General features: G+C 44.8%; 1 protein-coding gene across 4 annotated transcripts in view; it reads left to right on the top strand.

Moving 5' to 3' along the window:
- LOC127599696 (SH3 and multiple ankyrin repeat domains protein 2-like) overlaps positions 1-24,350 on the top strand; it is a 195,654-nt gene that overhangs the window by 148,887 nt on the left and 22,417 nt on the right. For 2 of the 4 annotated variants that reach the window (XM_052063831.1, XM_052063835.1), the window contains 7 exons: positions 10,057-10,192; positions 11,495-11,575; positions 14,500-14,523; positions 15,426-15,464; positions 16,020-16,132; positions 17,704-17,809; positions 19,202-21,674. In XM_052063831.1, the coding sequence (XP_051919791.1) occupies positions 10,057-10,192; positions 11,495-11,575; positions 14,500-14,523; positions 15,426-15,464; positions 16,020-16,132; positions 17,704-17,809; positions 19,202-21,674 (2,972 nt within the window). The remainder of the gene's footprint in view (positions 1-10,056; positions 10,193-11,494; positions 11,576-14,499; positions 14,524-15,425; positions 15,465-16,019; positions 16,133-17,703; positions 17,810-19,201; positions 21,675-24,350) is intronic. The other 2 variants (XM_052063832.1, XM_052063834.1) reach the window with 2 other exon arrangements.

Here is a 24,350-nt window from a genome sequence, read left to right as displayed (position 1 = left end):
GACAATCCGTGGCGAGCACAGAAGTCCAATAACAAAACACCACTCGGGTTTTGATCGGGGGGGCCGTTCCTCCCAATCACGCCCCTCCAGGTATCACTGTCATTGCCCACGTGAGCATTGAAGTCCCCCAGCAGAACAATGGAGTCCCCAGCAGGAGTACTCTCCAGCACACCCTCCAAGGACTCCAAAAAGGGTGGGTATGCTGAGCTGCTGTTTGGTGCATATGCACAAACAACAGTCAGGACCCGTCCACCCACCCGAAGGCGGAGGGAGGCAACCCTCTCATCTACCGGTGTGAACCCCAATGTACAGGCACTGAGCCGGGGGGCAATGAGTATGCCCACACCTGCTCTGCGCCTCTCACCGTGAGCAACTCCAGAGTGGAAGAGAGTCCAACCCCTCTCGAGAGAACTGGTACCAGAACCCAGGCTGTGTGTGGAGGCAAGTCCGACTATATCCAGTCGGAAATTCTCTGCCTCACACACCAGCTCGGGCTCCTTCCCTGCCAGAGAGGTGACATTCCATGTCCCAAGAGCTAGCTTCTGCAGCCGAGGATCGGACCGCCAGGGTCCCCGCCTTTGGCTGCCGCCCAGCTCGCATTGCACCCGACCCCTTTGGCCCCTCTCATGGGTGGTGAGCCCATGGGAAGGGGGACCCACGTTGCCTCTTCGGGCTGTGCCCGGCCGGGCCCCATGGGTGTAAGCCCGGCCACCAGGCGCCTGCCAACGAGCCCCACCTCCAGGCCTGGCTCCAGAGGGGGGCCCCGGTGACCCGCGTCCGGGCAAGGGAAACCTAGATCCATTTATTTTTGTCGTCATTGGGGTCTTTTGAGCCGTGCTTTGTCTGGCCCCTCACCTAGAACCTCTTTGCCATGGGTGACCCTGCCAGGGGCATAAAGCCCCAGACAACTTAGCTTCTAGGATCATTGGGACACACAAACCCCTCCACCACGGTAAGGTGACGACTCACGGAGGGGTATCTAACCACCTATACACTGTATATCATAATATAGGATATCATTGTATAGAAATGTGACACAGATCAAATGAGCCCAAGTTTGTAAGAATCGCTTTAGGACTAAGGATTTTATAAAACGTTTTATGTCGTGAATCATCCCAACTTGACTTGAATTATCAAGAAATCCGTCATAATAATTGTTAATAAATTAGGGCTTGAATACAGTATTTGCTATTTTCCATCCATCCATCCGTTTTCTGAACCGCTTTATCCTCACAAGGGTCGTGGGGCATGCTGGAGCCTATCCCAGCCTTCTTCGAGCAGAAGGCAGGGGACGCCTTGAACTGGTACGCATGCACCAGTTCATGGCATGTTATATTAGTAATGTATAACAATATTAATGTAATGTATAACAATATTAATGTCACTGTAAAGAAGCTGTGTAGCATATAGGACCTGAGACTAGGTCAAATTACACAAGTGGGCACCTTCGATCAAGGTCTGTGTGTCAATGATTAAATAACACCGGTGCACATTTCAGTCTGAAATCCTCCCACACTCTCATCATTTTCTGTCTTTTTTTACTGATTTTTCTTTCCCACTCTGTCAACCACATGCGTCAAATCAACTTTTCCATTGCTTTGTATGATGTGAATATGAAAATACAAAAAGCCCATGCATCTCAGGTTTTAATTTGATTTATTATTATCATTTTTGGGATGCAATGTATACATTTGGCATCCAAGTAGGATGTGAGAACAATTTCGAGGAAGCATTGGCCTCCAGGCTTCATCTGTCACAGTTGTATGCTATCATTGAATTTATCCTTGCAACTTTGCAAACAAATGTGGAAATTATTCCTTTCTTGTTGGCATGTGTTTGATTGTGGTTACCCCGCCGTGTGACAAGCTCAATGTCATGTGGGTCCGGCCTCCCTGTGTGGAGTTTGCATGTTCTCCCCGGGCCTGCGTAGGTTTTCTCCGGGTATTCCGGTTTCCTCCCACATTCCAAAGACATGCATGGCAGGCTGATTGAACACTCTAAGCTGTCCCTAGGTGTGAGCTTCAGCATGAGTGGTTGTTCGTCTGTGTGTGCCCTGCGATTGGCTGGCAACCGGTTCAGGGCGTCCCCCGCCTACTGCCCAAAGACGGCTGGGATAGGCTCCACCACCCCCGCCCCCCAAACCCCCGCAACCCTAGTGAGGATAAGCGGATCGGAAAATGGATGAATGGATGAACAACATGATCAATATCAATAGAAAATATGTTCGTTAAAATGTTGGATATATAAAAATCAAGAAGAAAACCGTGAAGCCTGCTAATGTGGCATTCAATTTGTGCCATTTTCTGAGAGGATTTGGGGATAAAAGTGTTTTGCGCCATTCCGAGTCCCTGAATGCTCATCTGCTGAATGGGGACTGCAAGGTGACATTGGAGGCGACTTTTACTCTCGTCCAATCCCACAGAAAAAAATGCCTACCTATCCCAGTCCTAGACCATAGTAAAAAAAAACCCTGTCTTATCTCACTCCGTGTGACAACTCTCACTCCTGTCTTGCTCCTGTTCAGAATGACTCCTACGCTGTACCGCTCCCATTTAGGAGGTCAGCGACATTAAAAATAGCTGCGTATCTGTCCAGGTCACCCCCTGCCTGACCCCAAACCCACTGGACCATCCTGAACCTTTTCTCCTGTACCATCACAATCTCATAATTAAAGTTAAAATTAACTCCCATCCTGTGAGAATGCCGCTCCAGTTTCACGCTAGAAACAAAAAAAATAGCAACAAACTTTTATTTACATTTCTTTAAAGGACAGACAGTATAGTGGGTATAAAGAACAGTATGTATATAAAGAAACATGCATCAAGATTACAGGCTAGTGAACAGAAGCAATGTGAACATGAAAATTTTCCTAAATAATTCCAAGACAAACTTAACTGTCCACACAGAAAAAACTGTGGTAAACAAATAAATTATGAAGTACCAAAACATGCGCAAGTGATATGCTGTCATTTCGAGTGAAAGAAAGGGGATAGAAAAAGAGAAAGCAACATAGAGACTTTTTTCCGCCTGTTAATATTCAGAAAACACAAACTTCAAACACAATCACCTGGGGTGGCAAATAGGCAGAATACCGTATTACAAAAATACATTTCAAATATAAGCAGATAGATCCAGATTTAATGCCTTTCAGATAATTGGAGTGTCTGATTTGTCCTCATGCATTGTTTGACTTCATTTTCAACGTTTTGGGGATTAGGACATCAACAATTGCGCATGTGTCAAACCAACAAAAGGAAAGATGTGGTACCATACAAAAAGAAAACAAATTATGAACATATTTGCATATTTTTTGAAGAAAACATCTTCAGAGGATCCTTCACAAAAACATTTACTGTGGTATCTTTATTTGAATGGTTGTGGAAACTATTTAGATGGGTGGACCCTGTGAATGACTTTTGATGATACTTCTATCATTTTATTATGATGCAAATACTTTGTAGGTGAAGTCTGTCAGACATGGTCTTATGTCAGCAATTGTACAATGAAAATAAAAATAATAATGATGTTGGGTAGGAAAAGAGAAGTGAAATTCTTTTAAGACTGTGCTTTCCTTTCCTACGTTTGAAAGGAAGCACCTTTTCATTTCTTCTCGACCCGATGACTGATTCCAACCAAGCGTGAGGAAAGGGCATACAAATTAGACATGACTTTCCAAATAGGCCCTAATATCTCAACATGCATCCATCCATGTTCTGTTCCGCTTATCCTCACGAGAGTCTTGGAGACAAACCCGGGAGACTTTGGGTGAGTGGCGGGTACACCTGAACCCTTTCATACACTCTGTAATGTGAGAACATGATAAGTTGTCCACTGTAGTGACCACCGTCCCTGAAAGGGTTAAGATGGTGACCAGGCAACTCTCACTGCCGATAATATTGTGACTCATCTGGCAAGGCTCGTTTACGTTCCAAACAGGGAAAATGGAAACCAGTGCTTCTTGATCTGATGATAGAATCACATTTTAGTCTTCTCTTTTTTTTGCAATGAGACTTAATTGTTGCCCTAAGTGATTGATGTCCAGTATCTCTTGATTTTCAATGGCAATGGTACTCTCAAGCACTGGTGAGGCATCATCTGTCAAGTTACAACAGACCATAAAGTTGTATGAGGTCCAAATCTCTGGTTACAAAGGAGATTGCAGTGAAATGTGAAACCAGGACTAAGAATTTGGACATCAAATAAAGGAGCTCAGAGTAGTGTCTCCACTCCTCTGCATCTAAAGAAGCTAATGACTCATCTAATTAAGCCGCAGGATGTCTGGACACCTCTAATTGGAAGAAGAATTGGAACACATGAGGGACCTCCTAACTTATCCAGATTGGGAAGGCCTCAGGTTGCCACTTAGTAGCCACTTGATAACATGATGGGAAATAATGACTGCTTCACAGTATGCATATACTGTATAGTAGATTGGTTGTTCAACAATGTTGTCAAAGAGCTAGGTGGTCCCAGGTTTTTATTTTTTGGTTACTGGGTTTCACAGTTAAATACTGTCTGTTGCTTTATTTGACAGGAAGCCGGCACACACAAATTGCTAGTTTCTATGTACAGTATAAATTATGGCAGTACAATTATGGATGCCTGATAATAGTTTTTTGTTTTTCCACCGATAGCGTTACCCGATAACTTCCTGCTCCTCCAAATATATATACCGTGTTTTCCGGACTATAAGTCACAGTTTTTTTCATAGTTTGGCCGGGGGTGCAATTTATACTCTGGAGCGATTTATGTGTGAAATTATTAACACATGATTATGTCATTTCACATGTTATTTTCACATTAAAACACAAGAGGGCGCTCTTGGCTTGTGTTGATAAATCAACGATAAGTCTGACGTAAGCGATGTAGAAAAGGAAGCGGCACATCGTCTACCTCCCGAGTTGGGGGAGTTGTTAAAAAGTAACACCGAAGATGAAGATTTCATTGGATTTAGTGATTTGGAGTGAAACCGATAGTTTGGTAAACTTGTTAGCATGTTCTTTATGCTAGAGTTATCTGAATAACTCTTAATATGTTACGTTGTTAATGACATTACCAGGCATGTCAGTCATGTAACGTTAGTATACTGTACACTTATTCAGCCTGTTGTTCTCTATTTTATTTTTATTTTAAATTGCCTTTAAAGATGACATGTATGTTTTTGGCATTGGATTTGATCAAATAAATTTCCCCCCAAAATGTGACTGATACTCCAGTGCTACTTCTATGTTTTTTCCTTCTTAATTATGCATTTTTTGGCATGTGTGATTTATAATCCGGAGTGACGTATAATCCGAAAAATACCGTATATATATATATATGTACACCAAGGTTTCCCTTGTCCGGACGCGGGTCACCGGGCCCCCCCTCTGGAGCCAGGCCTGGTGGTGGGGCTCGTTGGCAAGCGCCTGGTGGCCGGGCCTACACCCATGGGGCCCGGCCGGGCACAGCCGGAAGAGGTTACGTGGGTCCCCCTTCCCATGGGCTCACTACCCATGAGAGGGGCCAAAGGGGTCGGGTGCAATGTGAGCTGGTCGGCAGCCAAAGGCGGGGACCCTGGCGGTCCGATCCTCGGCTGCAGAAGATAGCTCTTGGGACATGGAATGTGTCACCTCTCTGGCAGGGAAGGAGCCCTAGCTGGTGTGTGAGGCAGAGAATTTCCGACTGGATATAGTCAGACTTGCCTCCACACACAGCCTGGGTTCTGGTAGCAGTTCTCTCGAGAGGGGTTGGACTCTCTTCCACTCTGGAGTTGCTCACGGTGAGAGGCGCAGAGCAGGTGTGGGCATACTCATTGCCCCCCGGCTGAGTGCCTGTACATTGGGGTTCACACCGGTAGACGAGAGGGTTGCCTCTCTCCGCCTTCAGGTGGGTGGACGGGTCCTGACTGTTGTTTGTGCATATGCACCAAATAGCAGCTCAGCATACCCACCCTTTTTGGAGTCCTTGGAGGGTGTGCTGGAGAGTACTCCTGCTGGGGACTTCCTTGTTCTGCTGGGGGACTTCAATGCTCACGTGGGCAATGACAGTGAGACCTGGAGGGGCGTGATTGGGAGAAACGGGCCCCCCCCCGATCAGAACTCGAGTGGTGTTTTGTTATTGGACTTCTGTGCTCGCCGCGGATTGTCCATAACGAACACTTTGTTCAAACATAAGGGTGTCCATATGTGCACTTGGCACCAGGACACCCTAGGCCGCAGTTCGATGATCGGCCGCATGTTCTGGACACTCGGGTGAAGAGAGGGGTGGAGCTGTCAACTGATCACCACCTGGTGGTGAGTAGGCGCCGATGGTGGGGGAAGATGCCGGTCCGTCCTGGCAGACCCAAACGTATTGTGAGGGTTTGTTGGGAGCGTCTGGCGGAATCTCCTTTCAGAAAGAGTTTAAACTCCCACCTCCAGCAGAGCTTTTCCCATGTCCCCGTGGATGCGGGGGACATTGAGTCCGAATGGACCATGTTCCTTGCCTCTATTGTTGAGGTGGACAATCTGAGTTGTGGACGTAAGGTGGTTGGTGCCTGTCGTGGCGGCAACCCCCGTACTTGCTGGTGGACACCAGCAGTAAGGTATGCCGTCAAGCTGAAGGAGTCCTATCGAGCCTTTATGGCCCGTGGTACTCCAGAGGCAGCTGACGGGTATCGACTGGCCAAGTGGAACGCAGCTTCGGTGGTCGCCGAGGCAAAAACCAGAGCGTGGGAATAGTTCGGTGAGGCCATGGAAGCCGACTTCCGGACGGCTTCGAGGAAATTCTGGTCCACCATCCGACGTCTCAGGAGGGGGAAGCAGTGCACCACTAACACTGTTTACAGTGGGGATGGGGCGCTACTGACTTCGACTCGGGACGTGAATCGGTGGGCAGAGTACTTCGAAGACCTCCTCAACTCCACCAACACGCCTTCCTTGGAGGAAGCAGAGCCTGGGGACTCTAAGGTGGGCTCTCCTATCTCTGTGGTTGAAGTCAACAATGTGGTTAAAAAGCTCCTCGGTGGCAATGCCCCAGTGGTGGATGAGATCCGCCCGGAGTTTCTCAAGGCTCTGGATGTTGTGGGGCTGTCCTGGTTGACACGCCTCTGCAACATCGCATGGTCAACAGGTAGGGTGCCTCTGGATCGGCAGACCAGGGTGGTAGTCCCTCTTTTTAAAAAGGGGGACCGGAGGGTGTGTTCCAACTACAGAGGGATCACACTCCTCAGCCTCCCTGGTAAGGTCTATTCAGGGGTGCTGGAGAGGAGGGTCCGTCAGGAAGTCGAGCCTCAGATTGAGGAAGAGCAGTGTGGTTTTCGTCCTGGCCGTGGAACAGTGGACCAGCTCTACACCCTTAGCAGGGTCCTCGAGGGTATGTGGGAATTCGCCCAACCAGTCTACATGTGTTTTGTGGACTTGGAGGAGGCGTTTGACCGTGTACCTCGGGGAGTTCTGTGGGGGGTGCTTCGTGAGTATGGGGTACCGAACCCCCTGATACGGGCTGTTTGGTCACTATAATACCGATGTCAGAGTTTGGTTCGCATTGCCGGCAGTAAGTCGGAATCGTTTCCAGTGGGGGTAGGACTCCGCCAAGGCTGCCCTTTGTCACCTATTCTGTTCATAACCTTTATGGACAGAATTTCTAGGCGCAGCCGAAGCATTGAGGGGGTCCGTTTTGGGGGCCTCAGTATTGCATCCCTGCTTTTTGCGGATGATGTGGTGCTGTTGGCTCCTTCAAACAGGGCTCTCCAACTCTCACTGGAGCGTTTCGCAGCCGAGTGTGAAGCGTTTGGGATGAACATCAGCACCTCCAAATCTGAAACCATGGTCCTCAGTCGGAAAAGGGTGGAGTGCCCCCTCCTAGTCGGGGAGGAGATCTTGTCCCAAGTGGAGGAGTTCAAGTATTTTGGGGTCTTGTTCACGAATGGGGGCAGGAGGGAGCGGGAGATCGACAGGCGGATCGGTGCAGCGTCTGCTGTGATGCGGACGTTGTATCGGTCTGTCGTGGTGAAGAAGGAGCTGAGCCAAAGGGCGAAGCTCTCAAGTTACCGGTCGATCTACGTTCCAACCCTCATCTATGGTCACGAGCTATGGGTCGTGACCGAAAGAACGAGATCCCGGTTACAAGCGGCCGAAATGAGTTTTCTCCGTCGGGTGTCCGGGCTCTCCCTTAGAGATAAGATGAGAAGCTCGGTCCTCCGTGAGGGGCTCAGAGTCGAGCCGCTTCTACTCCACATCGAGAGGAGCCAGATGAGGTGGCTTGGGCATCTGATCCGGATGCCTCCTGAGCGCCTCCCTGGTGAGGTGTTCCGGGCATGTCCCACCAGGAGGAGAACCCGAGGAAGACCCAGAACACGCTGGAGAGACTATGTCACCCAGCTGGCCTGGGAACGTCTCGGGATCCCCCGGGGAGAGCTGGAAAGTAGCTAGGGAGAGGGAAGTCTGGGCTTCCCTGCTAAAGCTGTTGCCGCCGGATAAGCGGTAGATGATGGATGGATGGGTGGAAGTATCCTTGAGCAAAATAGTGAGCCCTCATTGGAATGAGCTGTTACTTAATTTTCCTGACAATCATCTACATTAATCATTGTGTGATTGTGTGACACTACCACAACTGCTGTTGTTGTTGTGTTGTTGCTGAGTTTAGTATTTATTAAACTGTTATTTTATTTATTTATTTTTTTCGAAATGCACTAAGGAGTGGCACCCAAATTTCTTTGGATGCAATACAATGACAATAAAGGCGATTCTGATTCTGATTTGGTCAGGGGGTTTGAGTACCTTAGAGGTATAAAAAATGTGATACTAATGAAGCCCGCAGGATTTAAGTCCATCATGTATAACCTCTTATGTCGAGTCAGCTGAGATAGAATCCACTGATATAATAATTTTGAGTACTACTTGTGCTGGGAAAAAAAAAGAAAATCGATGGCTGGACAGTATACAGTACCTCCAGGAAGGACATGCGTTTAATATCACAAGTTGATATTTAATTTAGGATTGATTTGTTGTACTTTTTGTCCCAGTAGTTTGATACAAAGAGGATAAAATATACCTTAGTTGCAGAAAAGTTACTTGTGTGTCCACATGAGCTGTACTGAACGTCTCTATCTGTAACCATCACTATTGTATAATAGGGTGGAGGAAGGAGTAAATTACATAATCCTAACCCTATGCAAAGTAATGTGTGCGAGTGCGTGCACGAGTGTGTGGAGGAGGTCATTGTGAAACAGCTGTTGTGGTGTTTCTAATTAATACAATCCCTTTCCTGGTGATGTGTGATCCCAGCACTGTACTACGTGAGCGATTAAAACCCAAAGAGATTTCCCTGTCTTTCCCTCCAATCCTTTTTCATGCCGTCTATCTCCTACCGCTGTCATTTCCATCATCCTCCACTTTTATGATCCATAATATTATAGATGTTATTGTATGAAAGAGTAGACGGGGGCGGGACTGGAGAGGAAAAGGACGTGTACAGAGGAGTCCATCAAGCCTGAATTTCCATAGCTATCATGTGAGACTGTAAAGGTTTCTTTTCTAGCTGATCTCACATGTGGATATAGTTCATATTGTCAGCGGGCATTGCAGTTTACAAAACATTTCACCGCGTAACCTTTTGCTCATGTTTAAGATTATCTCACAGTTTTAAATAGTAGTCAATGATAAACCAAATAGAAAATGTGGTATTTAGATCTACCTGGTCCTATGTGGGGAAAAAGTGCTTGCTCCCTAAACTTAATAACTGGTTGAAATCAAGTGTTTTGTTGAACTGCCAATGAGTCTTTTACATCTTCACGTGACCTACTGTGCAACACTGTTCAAACTCCCAAACAACGATATTTTACTCTTAAAATCAGCCGGGTTACAATGCAGATTGCAGATACATCAGGTCTGAATGAGCACAGCTTAGCGTTCGTCTGCCTTCACTTTGTTCAACTATGCACCCAGGTGACATGTACTTTTAACCATTTAATTACAATTTTTACTCTATGTGCACAGAAGTGTTCACGTCAGATTTTCTTGGCTGAATAGCTTTCTCAAACCCCTACCACTAAATTCATTTGTGTGAGTGTGTGTGTGTGTGTTCATGTGTTAGGTGAATCAAGAGAACGTGGTGAAAGTTGGCCACAGACAGGTGGTCAACATGATCCGCCAAGGTGGGAACCGCCTTTGGATCAAGGTGGTGACAGTGAGCCGGAATCTGGACCCCGAGGACACAGCACGTAAAAAAGGTAGAATGTTATCAAATCCTGCAGCAGGATTGTTCCCATTAAGCAAAATGTTGTCACGTCATAGCAGGTTCGTTACTCTTTGTAAGTTCAAACGATACACTGGAGAACCTTTTCCATGCGTCATCAACTTATGGTCTGTAAAAAATCAGCCATGCTCCTTTTTTCGTGTTATTATTTGAACTGGTAAAATTACTCGATGGAGTGGATTCTGAAATGTCACATTTGTTCGGTGATGTACTGAGTTTAGTGTTGACCATCCAATTTGTTTTCCCTCTTTAGTTTAGCCGTAATTTAGGTACGGTGTATTTCTAGTGGTTTGTCACATAACTTGCATTGTTCAGGCTTCAGAAGTTTATTTTGAGGATGATCAACGAGTGCAGACTGTACAGTCATACCTCGGTTTTCGATCATAATCCGTTCCAGAAGGCTGTTCGAAAACCAATTTGTTCGAAAACAGAAACTACGCTCTTTAAAAAAAATATATATATATATTGAACACGTCTGCTCACAATGGAACACTACACGAGGAAGCGTCACTTCCTCATGTAAGGAAGGCGAGAGGAGTCAAGTGGCGCATTCAAATGCGCTCAGTTTGGTCGAGAATCGATTTTCCGTCGTAATCCGAGGCATAAAAAAACTCAACATTTTGGGTCGAAAACCGATTTGGTCGAGAACAGAGACGTTCGAAAACCAAGGTTTGACTGTGGTACACTACACTGCGTTAAATATAGCCAATAGTTTAATGTGGTTGAGGCCATAACAGTACTTGAGATTTTAGCAAAGGCCAAAGAATCACCAATTTTGATCATGTATGGCAATTTTAACCTTAACATTGAGTGTTTTTCAAAAGACAGTCCAGTACACTGTTTGAGCTATATACTGACAAACCGAAATGAACTCAAAACGAAAAGAGTTTTCAGAACAGATAACCAACGTCACTGTTGTGTGTCTCCTCTCCATTTAGGAAATGCACTTTCCTTCCTTATAAAACATTTGTAAGGCTGTTTCTGGAGTATTTGAACCTCTGCATTATTTATATCCATATTCAGTGTCTGCTTTTTTTTTCAGTGCACTACAGGCACTTATATTGAAGCCTTTGGTAGATCTGCATCTTGTGACTACAGCTAATCAGAAGTGCTAACTTAAACCAGACCGTCAATAGAATCGGTTCAATTAATGAAATGTTTTCATTGAGTGAAAAACGTTGGATCAAACCTAGAATCATAAAATGTTATTTGATCACCTCCACTATCTTAACATCACAACTGATACCCGTGGTAACTCTGTCCATCTGACCCTCAGCTCCTCCGCCACCAAAGAGAGCTCCCACGACTGCCCTGTCCATGCGCTCCAAGTCAATGACATCCGAATTGGAGGAACTCGGTGAGAGCTTGACACCTTTAATTTGACTCCACATGGTCAGTGGTTGGGAAGTCATTGTCTAACAAGTCTTCTCTTTTTGCTTGTGCCTTTATCGTATTCTAATTGTTTGAATAACTAGTGGATAAAGGTAAGCGCTTTATGCTGCACAACCTTTCGCTGCCCATTTTGCCCCGCTTCTTTCCCCGCCAGCTTGCAGCAGCCGAATGATTTTTGGTTGGCAATGGCGCTGTTCGAGTTTCCATCAAATGTACTGTAATTCACGTGAGCTGGTCTCGCCTTCCTCATTTCCTGTCCACTCTCAACATAATGCATGGAAGCTGCTGATGACAACAACAAACCAATACATTCTCATTCTCATTAGTATGATATGAATGTATTTATTTGTCTGTCCGTTAGTTTTCAGTATCTGTGTTTCTGAGCATCACCTCAGAGTCTTATATTGGCATTAATAGGCTGCGCTTGCCAAGTTGCCAAGACGTGTACAAGGTGATAATGAGGAAGGAAATATGAAAGGGTATGAAAAGCCAGAATGAAAGTAGCATGACATAGAGGCAGAAGATTGATTTTGAATTTATAGTGAATTTATAGTAGTAGATAGTGTGTCCAGTTACTAGGTGATGAGCAAAAGTGTAGTCAAATGTATGCATTAAATATCCATCCATTATCTGAACTGCTTTATCCTCCCCCTGAGCTGGCTGCCAGCCCATCGCAGGGCACACATAGACCAACAACCATTCACGCTCACATTACGAGGGACAATTTAGAGTGTTCAATCAGCCGGCCGTGCATGTTCGTGGAATGTGGGAGGAAACCGGAGTACCCCGAGAATACCCACTCAGTCACGGGGAAAACATGCAAACTCCACTTAAAAAAGCTGAGGCCGGAATCGAACCCTGCACCTCTGTACTGTGAGGCCCATGTGCAAACCACTCGCCCACCGTGGCACCTGGATATATTCATAATTATGTTTGTATTTTTTATTATTGCAAAATTGTGTTACAGTGAAGCCTTTGAACAAGGTTGCATCCCTTTATTTTGTTATTTACTTATTTGATTTGTACTAATGCACAATGTCCTGAGTGACTGGCTTTCTTGCAAACAAGCCAGAAATAAAACTGATAATGTTACACGAGCTATCTTATGGGGAAATAGAATGAAATACGGCTCGCGTCTAAAGAGCAAGTAATTTGGAGTCCTTCTAAACAACAAGACGGCCATACATTTAGCTCTTGGCTCTCAAAAGGCCCTGAGAGTGGCCATGCAGACCCCTTTTACCTCTTTTCCAAAACTTGGTGCTTGTTTGGCGCCAGGGCCAGCGCTGTGCTTAGTTGGTGCTTAACAAGTTAGTACAAAGAACGTGTTTGGTTTTCCACCAGCAGAGATCCAAGAGGAAGCTATGTCATTACGTCATCGTAAAGCTTCCAAACATTTAGCCAAGAGCGCCTGTGCTATTAATAATAATAATAATAATGTACTGTAAGCATCTGCTAGGTAATTAATCATAGCATTGATTATACTTGTAGTACAAGTAGTATATAAAACAGTCAGGGACATGCAGTCAGCAAACGCTTATATAAGCGTTTGCTGACTGCATGTCTGCATGTCTCGTGTTCTTAATGATAATAGATGATCTCGAGGTCGGCTGCGAGTCAGAGATCGCATGCTCTCTCGGCAAATCCGCGATTGCTGTTGTGGTGAGAGTTCACCACTCAATAATTTGTGCAAAACTTCCGTGCGTCCAGGGAATCATTCATCTACATCTGCGATTGTCATGATAACCCCGCCCCCCGCTGTAGTTGGTGCCAGAGTCCGGCCCAACAAATAATTGCGGCCAGCTTAAGCACCAGTTTCACGCACCAGAGATAGAGCCAATTTTGGTGGTGGAAAAAGAAAGAACTGGGCACAGGCCCGGAACTAGCACTAGCACAAGCGCGGTGGAAAAGGGCCATTTGTGAGCTGCAACAACCAATGTCCTCATGCTAATCACCTACAAAATGCGTTCCCCTCTTCATACAGGGGAGAGGTGGTGGTACACCAACAGTCCAAATGGTTGCTCCTCCACTGTAGTGTTCTCCTCTTTAAACACATGTGTATATTGGCTGCAGTTGCAGTGCATTTCTTCTGGAGGGTAATACTGACGTTGACTCGTGTGCTGCGTCGCTACCAGAATTCCCCAAGTACAGGGCTTTACAAATAAAGGGGGATGTGTTATTCGGCATACAATTTTTGTTGTTGTGTTAAGGGGCTTTGTGTTAACTCATTCATAACGTGTTAATTTAGACTACCCTAGTGTGTGTGTGTGTGTGTGTGTGTGTGTGTGTGTGTGTGTGTGTGTGTGCGCGTGTGTGCATACATACAATTCAAATTCTGGAAACCAAGACCCCAAAATGCATTTTCGTGCACATTTGTGTGCTTTTATAGGCAAATGATTAAAATAAATGTGCCAGTCTTGTCATTGACTTCTTTTTTCTAAGCAGCTCATGCTTTAGTGTAAACACTTGGATTCATCATCCCTAACTGCAGTCGTGTGCCCTGTGTGAAAGGTGAACAAAGAGCATGGAAAGGGGTGAAGGGTATTTTTATTTTTTTTAATGGCTGGTGAACAAGTTGACTTTCGCAGAAAAATGCTGATGGAAAAATAAATGTGGTCAGCATGTTTTTCTCTCCACAGCTGCTGATCTTACATGTTTACGTTCCATTTACTGAATAGTCCTATTTTCTAGCGTTGGTAAGTGTACTGCACTTGAATGTATCATAGCCAGCCTGGTAACGATAATGTACAGTTATATTTTATTTGAATGGAAGATGGGTTTACTGGTGTAGCATAGAAACAAATGTTAAATGATGAGAAGCAAATTGTTTTCCAAAGAAATGGGGTCTGTCTTGTACTCGCAAGACTCAACAATATTTTCTGTCACCCCAAGCCACTCTAAGGAAAAAGAAAGGTGGTAAGTTATCATAGGCATGCTAACACAACGACACTCGATATTTACTTCATTTTCTCCACCTTTCTGCGATCAGCTAACACTCCCATATTTATTATTTTGTGAGTGACTTACTTCAGTTAACCGAAATAGGGTCACTCAATGTCATATTTTTGATACTGTTGTTGTCTTTCTTAGCCACTGCATGAGTCGATGTTGTAACGTGAAAATGTATTCCAAGTTCTTCTGCCCATTCGACGCACTTGCTGTACCACAATGTATTGTTTATTGTTCTTTTGGACCTTTTTGTTTTAAGTTGATATAACACTGTCGGGATGTTTTTAAATCGTAGCCCATCACAAATTGTTTCCTAAATCTTTTATGCAGAATGACACACAATCTTCTTGTATACCGCTAACATCAGAAATCTGTCCAAAACATGATATGCTGAGAAATATAAATGTGTTTGTGATTGTGTATGTCAGCAAAACAAACAAAATTATCAGGTCAAACCTAAAAAAAAAAGTCATTTCTTTTTCTTCATGTGTGCGTGCGTCTTTTCTTGAACCCCGCATGTCACTGCAGGCTAATGTGTTTGTGTGTGCGTACAATACACGTGTGCGTCTGTGTGAGGAGACAGGTTTATTCCAAGAAAGAAAGAAGAAATGTTTCAGTCGGAGATAGGTTTCCAAGGCAACAGTGTTTTGTGATATGATGTAGCTGAAATCCAATTGAGAGGCAGGTTCAAGAGAAAGGAAATGTGTATTTTAGTGTGTGTGTGTGTGCGTGTGTGTGTGTGTGTGTGTGTGTGTGTGTGTGTGTGTGTGTGTGTGTGTGTGACTGTAGTAAAGGAGTTAAGGTCATTGATGCTCCTTTCCTCCCCTCCCACACCCTAACCCCGCTCCCCATTCCCCTCCTATGTGTAGATGTGCAGAAGAAGAGGATTGTTTTCCGAGTCACTCTAAGTAATCACACCCCATAATGCATGGAAGCTTTCTAATGAGAAAGAGTCGGGGGAGGTGATGTGAGGCCAGATCAGGGCTAGCATGTAGCTTCCATGAGCAAAACACAAAGTGGGCCCTTGATCAATTGGCATCATCACGGAGGGGAGTTCAGTCCTGCCAAGTATGCCGTTGATCTATTTGGAGATTCGACAAACAACAGAGAGAGCGAGACCAGACAGAAGATAACGGCATACTTGTGAGATGAACTACTGAATTGCTCATTTGGTAGTGACTGAGGAACAACCCGAAGACTTGGATGATGCTATTGAGTCGGCTGCTTCGAAAGAGTTTGCACGGCTTCCAAGGCTTTGACACAGCCAAGACATTCCGTCTCAGCCCACTTGCTCCCTCTGTATTACGTTTCATCCACAACATAAGCGTGCAGGGGAGGATCTTGTGAATCATTCGCTTGCATTTGCCTCATGAGATCCTGATTGAAGCTTTGCAAACTGAAATCCGGCTTGGCAGTTTGTCTTCTTTCTTCCTGAAATTAAGAATTGCTTTTGTTTTTTGCAGATAAAGTTGAAGAGATGACGCATGCCCAGAAGACATCGCCGGTTGATATGAAGATCGCAACAATCAAGCCACGCCCATCCAGTCGCTGCTTGATTACACCCACCGAACTAAATGTAAGATAACACAACTGAACTCAACTATGTTTTGTTTTGGGGGGGGGGGGGGGGGGGTTAAGTTCTAATCATAAGAGGTACATATCTAGAAAAATGTGTTGATGAGATCTGGGGAGGTCACTTTTTTTTCTCGTACATGGTCATACAATACAATACAATACATTCTGATTTATATAGCGCTTTCACAACAGCGGCAGCTGTAACAAAGCGCTTTACAAAACAGTTAACATAAGGTAAAATAATAAACACAACACATAACATAAAACACAGACAGTCGTGCAGTCCTAACCACTTTTCCGTCACACGCTTTGTTGTTTGAAGCGGTTTGAGATGAAAGAGGAGAGAATCAAAGTGTCCTTTAACCAGTGGATCAGAGACGTCATGCTCAAAATGTGCACACGTCGGCTACAAGCTAAGTTTCAAAGTCAACAAGAAGCTGTAGCATCCATTGACGAAAAAAGAGATTGGTTCACTTCTCCTGTCCCATGGAAATCCATTTCAATTCCAAGCGGCAACTCACGGTTCCTAATACGCAAAGTCATGCACAAAGGCGACTTGGTTCTGGGGCTGGAACAGATCAATTCTATTTCCTTTCATTTTAATGTAAGATCTGAGTTTTCCATTTAACTAAGATTGAGCAATTTGTGTTTCTTGATTAATTCAGTTGAAAAAAATTATTGGATATGCTAATGACATGCCTGTGTGGGTTTTCTGCAGATACTATGGTTTCCTCCCACATTCTCAAAACATGCATGGTTAATGGATCACTCCAAATTGTCCCTAGGTGTGATTGTGCGTGTGGATGGTTGTTGATCACTGGGTGTGCCTTTTGATTAGCTGGCAACCGGTTCAGGGTGTACCCTGCCTCTTGCCCGAAGAAGGCTGGGATAGACTCCAGCAGGCCCTCGTGTTAGGATAACGATGTTGGATGGATATATAATATACAGTATGTGTGGTGTGTCGTACCCCTGCCACCTGACTTCAAGCAAATCGAAACCGCTCACCAGCCAATTACTTAGCATACGTAGACAACCATTCACAGTCACACTTTTAGAAGAATTCACATTTTCAGTGATCTTAACATGCATGTTTTTAGAATGTGAAAGAAAGCCAGAAAACCATGAAAAAAAAACATACAATATGTGACAATACATCCACAAACAGTCAGTGGGTCTACAATGAGGCGCGCAAGGGAGTTGGGTTGAAATTGCTATGCTCCACCTCCAAGCAGTGAGGCGTTAGGCACCTTACTCACTGTCCAGCAACCAGCCCCACCCTCCATCGTCCTTTATCCAAGCCTACTTTTTTGTTGCTTTAGATACCTGAGTCCTTCCAGCCTCAACGCCAAGTCGTAACAGAATATTCCATGCAACCACATCCTGCTCCAAGACAATCATGTCAGCAGATGGATGTGGTCTGAAGTGACATGTACTTTGATTTCATGCACACACAGACTTTCAGCAAGAATGCTTCAATAATGCAACTCTCAGTCAAATTATGAAGGCACCCCTATCACGTTCAAAATGTTCAAAATGCTTGTTTTCTCTTTTTGGCAATGTTAACGTTTGCAGTCCATGTACCATGACCGCCAGGGAGTAGCAGTGGTTCCGCCCACTGTGCCAGGGGCCTTTCTGGGATTACCAGAGAAGGGCATGCTTAGGAAGCAAAAGTCCATAGGTATGACAACTCTGAAGTGTGTGTGTACGATGGAAAGGCTGCTGACTGGCAACCTCTTGTGCACTTTAATGCACGGAGGACTTGCTTGTTGTACTCCAGTGGTATTAAAGCTAATTATGCATAAATTACTGTGATAACGTTAGCAAAGTGAAGGCTCCATTGATAATACTGGACGTTCTTAAAATGAACAATCATGACCAGCATTTCGCCACTGTATGTAGAGATGCAATATGTTATTAATAACTCACTGATTAACAATATTATCATGGCAGCAATCAGGCCCTTTTCTGACATAACATTCTTTGGTCAGCTACATGACGACAAGGTTTCTAGACGTGACCCTTCAATAATGACCATGTGAAAGAACAGAGCATCTTCTGCAAATGTGAAGCCATGCAAGCTCATATCCATTTGTCAAAATCAAAACTATTTTTGTCAATAATTGTACGCTGACCTTCCATATCTATTACATTATGCATAGTTTTTAAATCAACTTTCATGTTAATATTTTGATCATTTATTTTGGAATTGACGATTGTCGTTTTGTCCATTGTAAGTTAAAATCATTTGCAATGATTTACCCTAACCCGAATTAGAACCCCCGGGAATCATAGTGGAATACAAAGCAGTTCATGGAAAAGAGGGTGAGGTGCAGAATATTACATTTACATGTAGTTTTCATTCTGGCAGATAGATGTCGCAATTAGAGAGACAGGATCTAAGACAATGGTTGCACTGCAGGGCACGATGGCCAGTTAGTTTTTCTTTTTTTTTTGGTTTAATCCGATCTTTTTATGACACATGAATTCTGTCCAATCTTTTTATATGCTCATTCACATTACAAAGAAAAAGGTGAACAGAAAGCATCCGTGATGTGACATGCACGAGGCACGACGTTAAGTGATGCGAACAAAAGACAGTGTTTACAGAAGTAGATTTGGTATAGCATCTAGGGGCTCATTTTATCCTCTCATATCTACAGAGGAGGGATGCGGGAGGAGGTAGAAATATTTGGGGGAATGAAGCTAGGCTTTTAAATCTCTTCATTTCATGGTGACATCTACTAAAGATGATGTCATGCTGCGTGTTAGAAATTAATGATCTGCGTGGCTAAATTCCTATTAATTTATTATCACACCGTATGCAGAAAATCACCTTTCAAGCCGCGGAATCAAGAATTGCTCTCCGCAGAATGAGCATTGTTCTCTGCGGAATTAACACTTTCTCTCTGTACATTCCTGAAGGGACAACCTAATTATTATGTAAAATTAAAATTATGAACTCACATCTAAACTCTTCGTTAATTCATCCTTTGAAACATAAATTTTGTGATCAATTATTAATTTATTAATTTATTTATTCTCTATTTTCTTTCTGATCAATATCTTCAAGGTACAACAGAGGAGGAAAAACAGGGGTTCCTTACGCCTCCTCATCTTAAATTCTCTCGCAGCCTCTCAATGCCAGATACTTCCGAGGATATCCCTCCTCCCCCAGCCATTTCACCCCCCTCGCCACCAGCATACAACTCACCAGCTGGTTCAACACCCAAGAGTTACAGTACCACGAGACCCAGCTTCACCCAGAACTCGCCTAACGCAGTAACGACTATTAGTAGAACTACAGATATTGGTACATTGAGGAGGGGCTATCACAGACAGAGTTCAGAGCATTTTGAGAGCCCACGCACCCGAGGGCGCACGTCGGTGCCTGAAAACCCTTACTCTGAGGTTGGCAATAAAAATTTGTATGTGCCAGCGAAACCAGCCCGAAGGAAGGGCATGCTAGTAAAACAGTCAAATGTCGAGGACAGCCCAGAAAAAACATGTCATATTCCAGCAAGCCCCTCGGGCCCAGTTTCCATGCCGACTACACCTGTTGAGCGAACATGCTCTTCCATCCCCATTCCTACCATCATTGTCAAGGAGCCATCCACCAGCAGCAGTGGCAAAAGCAGCCAGGGTAGCAGTATGGAGATAGAGCCCACGACTCCAGAACACCCATCTTTAATGCCAACTGTTGGTGGAAGTGGTGGTCTGCGCCCTGAAGATCCAATGTCTCTCGCCAACCCATTTGCGGCAGCTATTGCTGGGGCAGTGCGGGACCGGGAGAAAAGGCTCGAGGCAAAAAAACACTCGATTGCCTTCCAGTCAATAGATATGGGGGATGATGACTCAATCGGTCCTACCCCAACCCCTCGCCTTAGGCAGTCAAAGTCTATCGATGAAGGTATGTTTAGTAGTGATGAGCGACTTAGAAGGATGATGGCTCCACCAGTCAACCTCGGACCTCCTGTCGGGGGCGGCAGTGGAAACATGACAGATTTCAACACTCCAGAGCCCACCGTTGTTCGGGAGCCTCTAAACACAAAAACAGGACAGTGTCCCAACTTGGACAGCCCTGTTAGTCTCCCAGCCACGCCCCCAAAGAGCCACTACCGGGCCAATGGAACATACCGTCACCCTGTCACTGGTAAACCTCTGGACCCTAATTCTCCTCTTGCTTTGGCACTCGCGGCTCGTGACCGAGCTATGAAGGAGCAACAAAATCATCATCAAAATCCTCCTCAGGTTCCGCAAACTCCCAAACATGAAGCTCAGTCCCTCCCCCTGCAGCCAAGCCACAAACTAGACCTCAACCAGCCACTTTTTATTGATACCAAGTTGCGGTCTGGGATTGAGACAAGTTTTGCTGCAATCTCCTCTGCAACCATGGGCCGCCCAGGGCGAGGTGGCTTGCGGAGGCAGATGACTGAGCAGAAATACGAGTCTAACCCGGGCCGGGAAGAACGACAACATCAGGCACTTGAGGAGAGGAAAAGTGCGCCAGCGGATGTGGCTGACACACCCAAGTCAGCAGGGCTGCTAATGGTTCACACCAGTACAGAGGCAAGCAAGTTAAATAACCAAGAGTTGGAAGGGCAGGATAGCAACAGACCGTCTGAGCTGAAAGACCCCAATCAACCTGATCCCCGCAGTGGCCCAACATTGTCAATTAATCCCCAGCCCTCCTCAATGCGAAGACGTAGCATTCCTTTAGGGGAATCCTTGGATGAACCTGTGAAGCTACCCTTCCGTATCCCCCCTCCTCCTCTTGCGTCAGTTGACGTTGACGAGGATTTTGACTTCACAGAGCCTCTCCCACCTCCCCTAGAGTTTGCAAACAGCATTGACATCCCCGATGACCAGGCTAGTGCCATTGCACAGATGCTTCAGCAACAGAGAAGGAATGGGGGGCCTCTGCTACCCCCATACAATGCCCATGCCCCTCCACTTGTCACTGACCAACATAAACAGGTGACGAACAGTATTCCCCCTTCATATCCTCCTCCCCCGCCAGACCCAGAGTCAGGGATCGGTGACTCCGGCATTGAAGAGGTAGACAGCCGCAGCAGTGGGGATCCTCAGCACATGGACACCACTAGCACCGTGTCTAGCATCTCCACCCTTTCGTCAGAGGGAGGCTTCTGTGACACCACCCTGGAGAGCCTTTATGCTACTGCAGATGGGCATTCCTTCCTAGTGGATAGACCCCCTGTACCACCCAAACCCAAAGGAAAATCAGTCATCAACAGAACCTCACTTTATCATGATGCTCTAATTGAAGAACCACCGGAATCTTATGGGTCACCACCTCAGGCTCCTCCTTCCTCCTCTGAACCTCCTAGGACGCCCACTCAAAGAACATCAAAGCTATGGGGTGATCAACCTCCTGAGCTTCATAGTCCTCCGTCTACACCAGACAGCAAGAACATAGTTATCACAGAGTTGAGCTCCATTCTGCAACACATGAATCGCGATAGACCACCCAAGTCAGGAGAAAGCCTCGACTCCCCCACAGGGAACCAAGGGGCCTTTGGAACAAGGTATAGAATGGCACACTTATTTCCTTTCTTTTAAACTGCTGTGGTGTTGCTGGTTAAACATACAGTATTTCTCATTTAGTTTTTTTGTTCAGACAGTTTTTGCGCCAATGCTGTGATGCATATCTCAGAAATATTTGAAAGATAGTGGGTGTTGAGATTGGGCTACTTAATTGCCAATGCTAGAAGAGACACTCCAACCTATGATTTGTTTTTTGTTAGCAGTCTCAGATTGTGAGCACTTTCGGGTTGTTTTGGGGTTATAACCCGTAGTTATGAAGAATGCTTGCTGAAAATGGCTGCAGCTGCTAAGATGCTCTTGTTGATTTGAGTTAGTATTCGTAAATGTAGTTTTGCAATATTTAATTAATTACACCGCACTTGACTATTTTAAATCTTATGCTTTACTCTCTTAGAATTTCTTTGGGTGTAGCAACTGGTCGGGCCTGAATTGACGGCATAGTGGAAGAACAAAGGCAAATTTCCCCACCTGGGGAATATCAGGGAGGGATTAAAAATGTATGGCAGAGCTGGAGCAGCGAGATTTGCTGCCAGCTTCAAAGTAGTCCAATTTATCAGGACCGGCAGATTTTGAATGGATATCTTGTGTTGAGGGCTTTGTATACCTCTGTCAAGTTAAATTGATAGAAATGTAAAAGTGTGATTTAATGAAAGGTTGTCGTCAAACCAGACTGTCGTAAGAATGTCGTATGCCGGCTTGAGGCTTTATTGCCAGATAGGGATTTATCTTTTGTTTTTCTAGAGTTAAGAGCAGTGCTTTGAAGTTTGTGTCTCATTATGTCATTTGGCTTGTCTGACTTTTGGCCGATGCTCATTTCCCCCGCCCCACTTTTTCATGAAAATGACAAGTGCAAACATGTTACTTGACGATGATCTCATCATGTTTTAGGAGAGACAGAATGAGTAAAAATCCATTTTATAAAACTCAAAGATGTGGGACAACGGTTTTGTGGAAACAGTACCTGAACTACATCGGCTCATGTTTTTTTAACCTCACATCTCAGTATGTGGGAGGAAATAAAAAGCGGAATAAATAATTCAATGGTGTCATGCATTTTGCATGGACAGTCCATCGCTCATCAGAGAGGTGTAGAAAAATTGTTGATTGCTTTGGGCACTTCTTTTTTTCTGTTCCAATAAACAGAGTTAGATCAGAATGGTTGCGTCCATTTTTCTTAATTACACTGAGATGCCCAGCAGCTACTCCTGCCTTGCATCATTCCATTCACGCTTCATGCCACATGTGACCGTGTTATCGTCATTTCCATCATCAGTGCTTGGTCTGTTGACCTTACACTTTGTACTCATTTCATTTTCAGCTCATCTCCATTTTTTCCAGTTTCCTGTCGTTCCTTCATCTCTTCTTCCTTCATGTCCCCCAAGTCCACCCTCACAGGTAGGGTCCATCGGCTGTTGTCATGTCATATGAAGCTCTCAGCTTGGGTATTCGTTTTTAACATGGACTTAGGACATGTCACAATTTGATACGGCCATATCCAATCGTACCCTGCCATCGTCAAGAAAAGATTTGAAAGACTGCAAAGTTGTCCGTAAATTTGGAGTGAGGAATGTGTCATAGACGAAAAAGAGCGTGCTTCACATTTGTTAGTTTACCTGCAGCGTTTCTTGAATTTTTCATTTATGTAATTCATGCTTGTGAATATTCTTTTACTTGAAATGAAATAAAATACAGTAGCCCCTTGTGTTGTCAGACCGCTTCCCGTTTGTCTCTTCCAGGAGTTATGTTCACCTCCGCTACTTGTGTTTGTTAATGTGAGATAGCAAACTATTTCAATATAAAAGGTTATCTACAAGCGCAGTAATTTGCTTCCAGCAGTTTCTCCAACAATAATGATTCAGTTGGGACCGAAACCAAAGGTAAACTGATTGAGGAAAGCAGAGCGCTCCAGCATTGGTAGTTGGAGGCAACTCCTGAAAGAGATGAAGTAGTTTAATGAGACCATGGAAAGGATCCATTATGAGGTGACAAATCGTCTGGCATACAGATGACTGAGCCACTGTTAGGCTCGCCTTTTACTCATGTGAAACGGTCCTGGAATAAGGTAATGAAACCCAAGATGCACCTGAAGCGGAATCAGTGTGTAAATCAAAAACAAATTAACAAACCAAACTCCAGTCAGTGTGTTCACAAGGCAGTCCCCTTGAGATTGGTTCCCCTTGTCATTTCTGAAAACGCAGTTGTACTTATCTTTTTTGATCATTATTTCTGTCACGGTGCGAGGTGGTGGGGGACCCCAAAAAGCAGGCAGGAGGGAGAAGCAGGGTGAACTTGACGAGTTGTATTGATAAAAAACACAGAAAACTAAATCCTAAACAAAGAAAGTTCTAAGAACACAAGGAATCCAAATTACCAAACCAAAACCATGACTGTGGCAAAAAACTAACAGGAACAGAACCATGACAGAAACAAACATGACAGGACAAACAAACAATGACCCGACACCGGGTGGTCGTGGCGGGAGTCCTTTTAAAGCAATAATTACATGACGACCAACAGGTGTGCAGCTGCAGGGAGACCTGTTGGTCACAAACAGACTCATGGCAATTTCTCATGAAAATCAATATCCAGTGCAATATAGGTGATCTGAATAGACCTTTACGTACAGTATATTACTGCATAATGATTCATGCTAGGAT

This window comes from Hippocampus zosterae, chromosome 4, assembly GCF_025434085.1.
Source record: "Hippocampus zosterae strain Florida chromosome 4, ASM2543408v3, whole genome shotgun sequence".
NCBI classification, from domain to species: Eukaryota; Metazoa; Chordata; class Actinopteri; order Syngnathiformes; family Syngnathidae; genus Hippocampus; species Hippocampus zosterae.
This window is presented reverse-complemented; position numbering and strand designations above follow the sequence as displayed.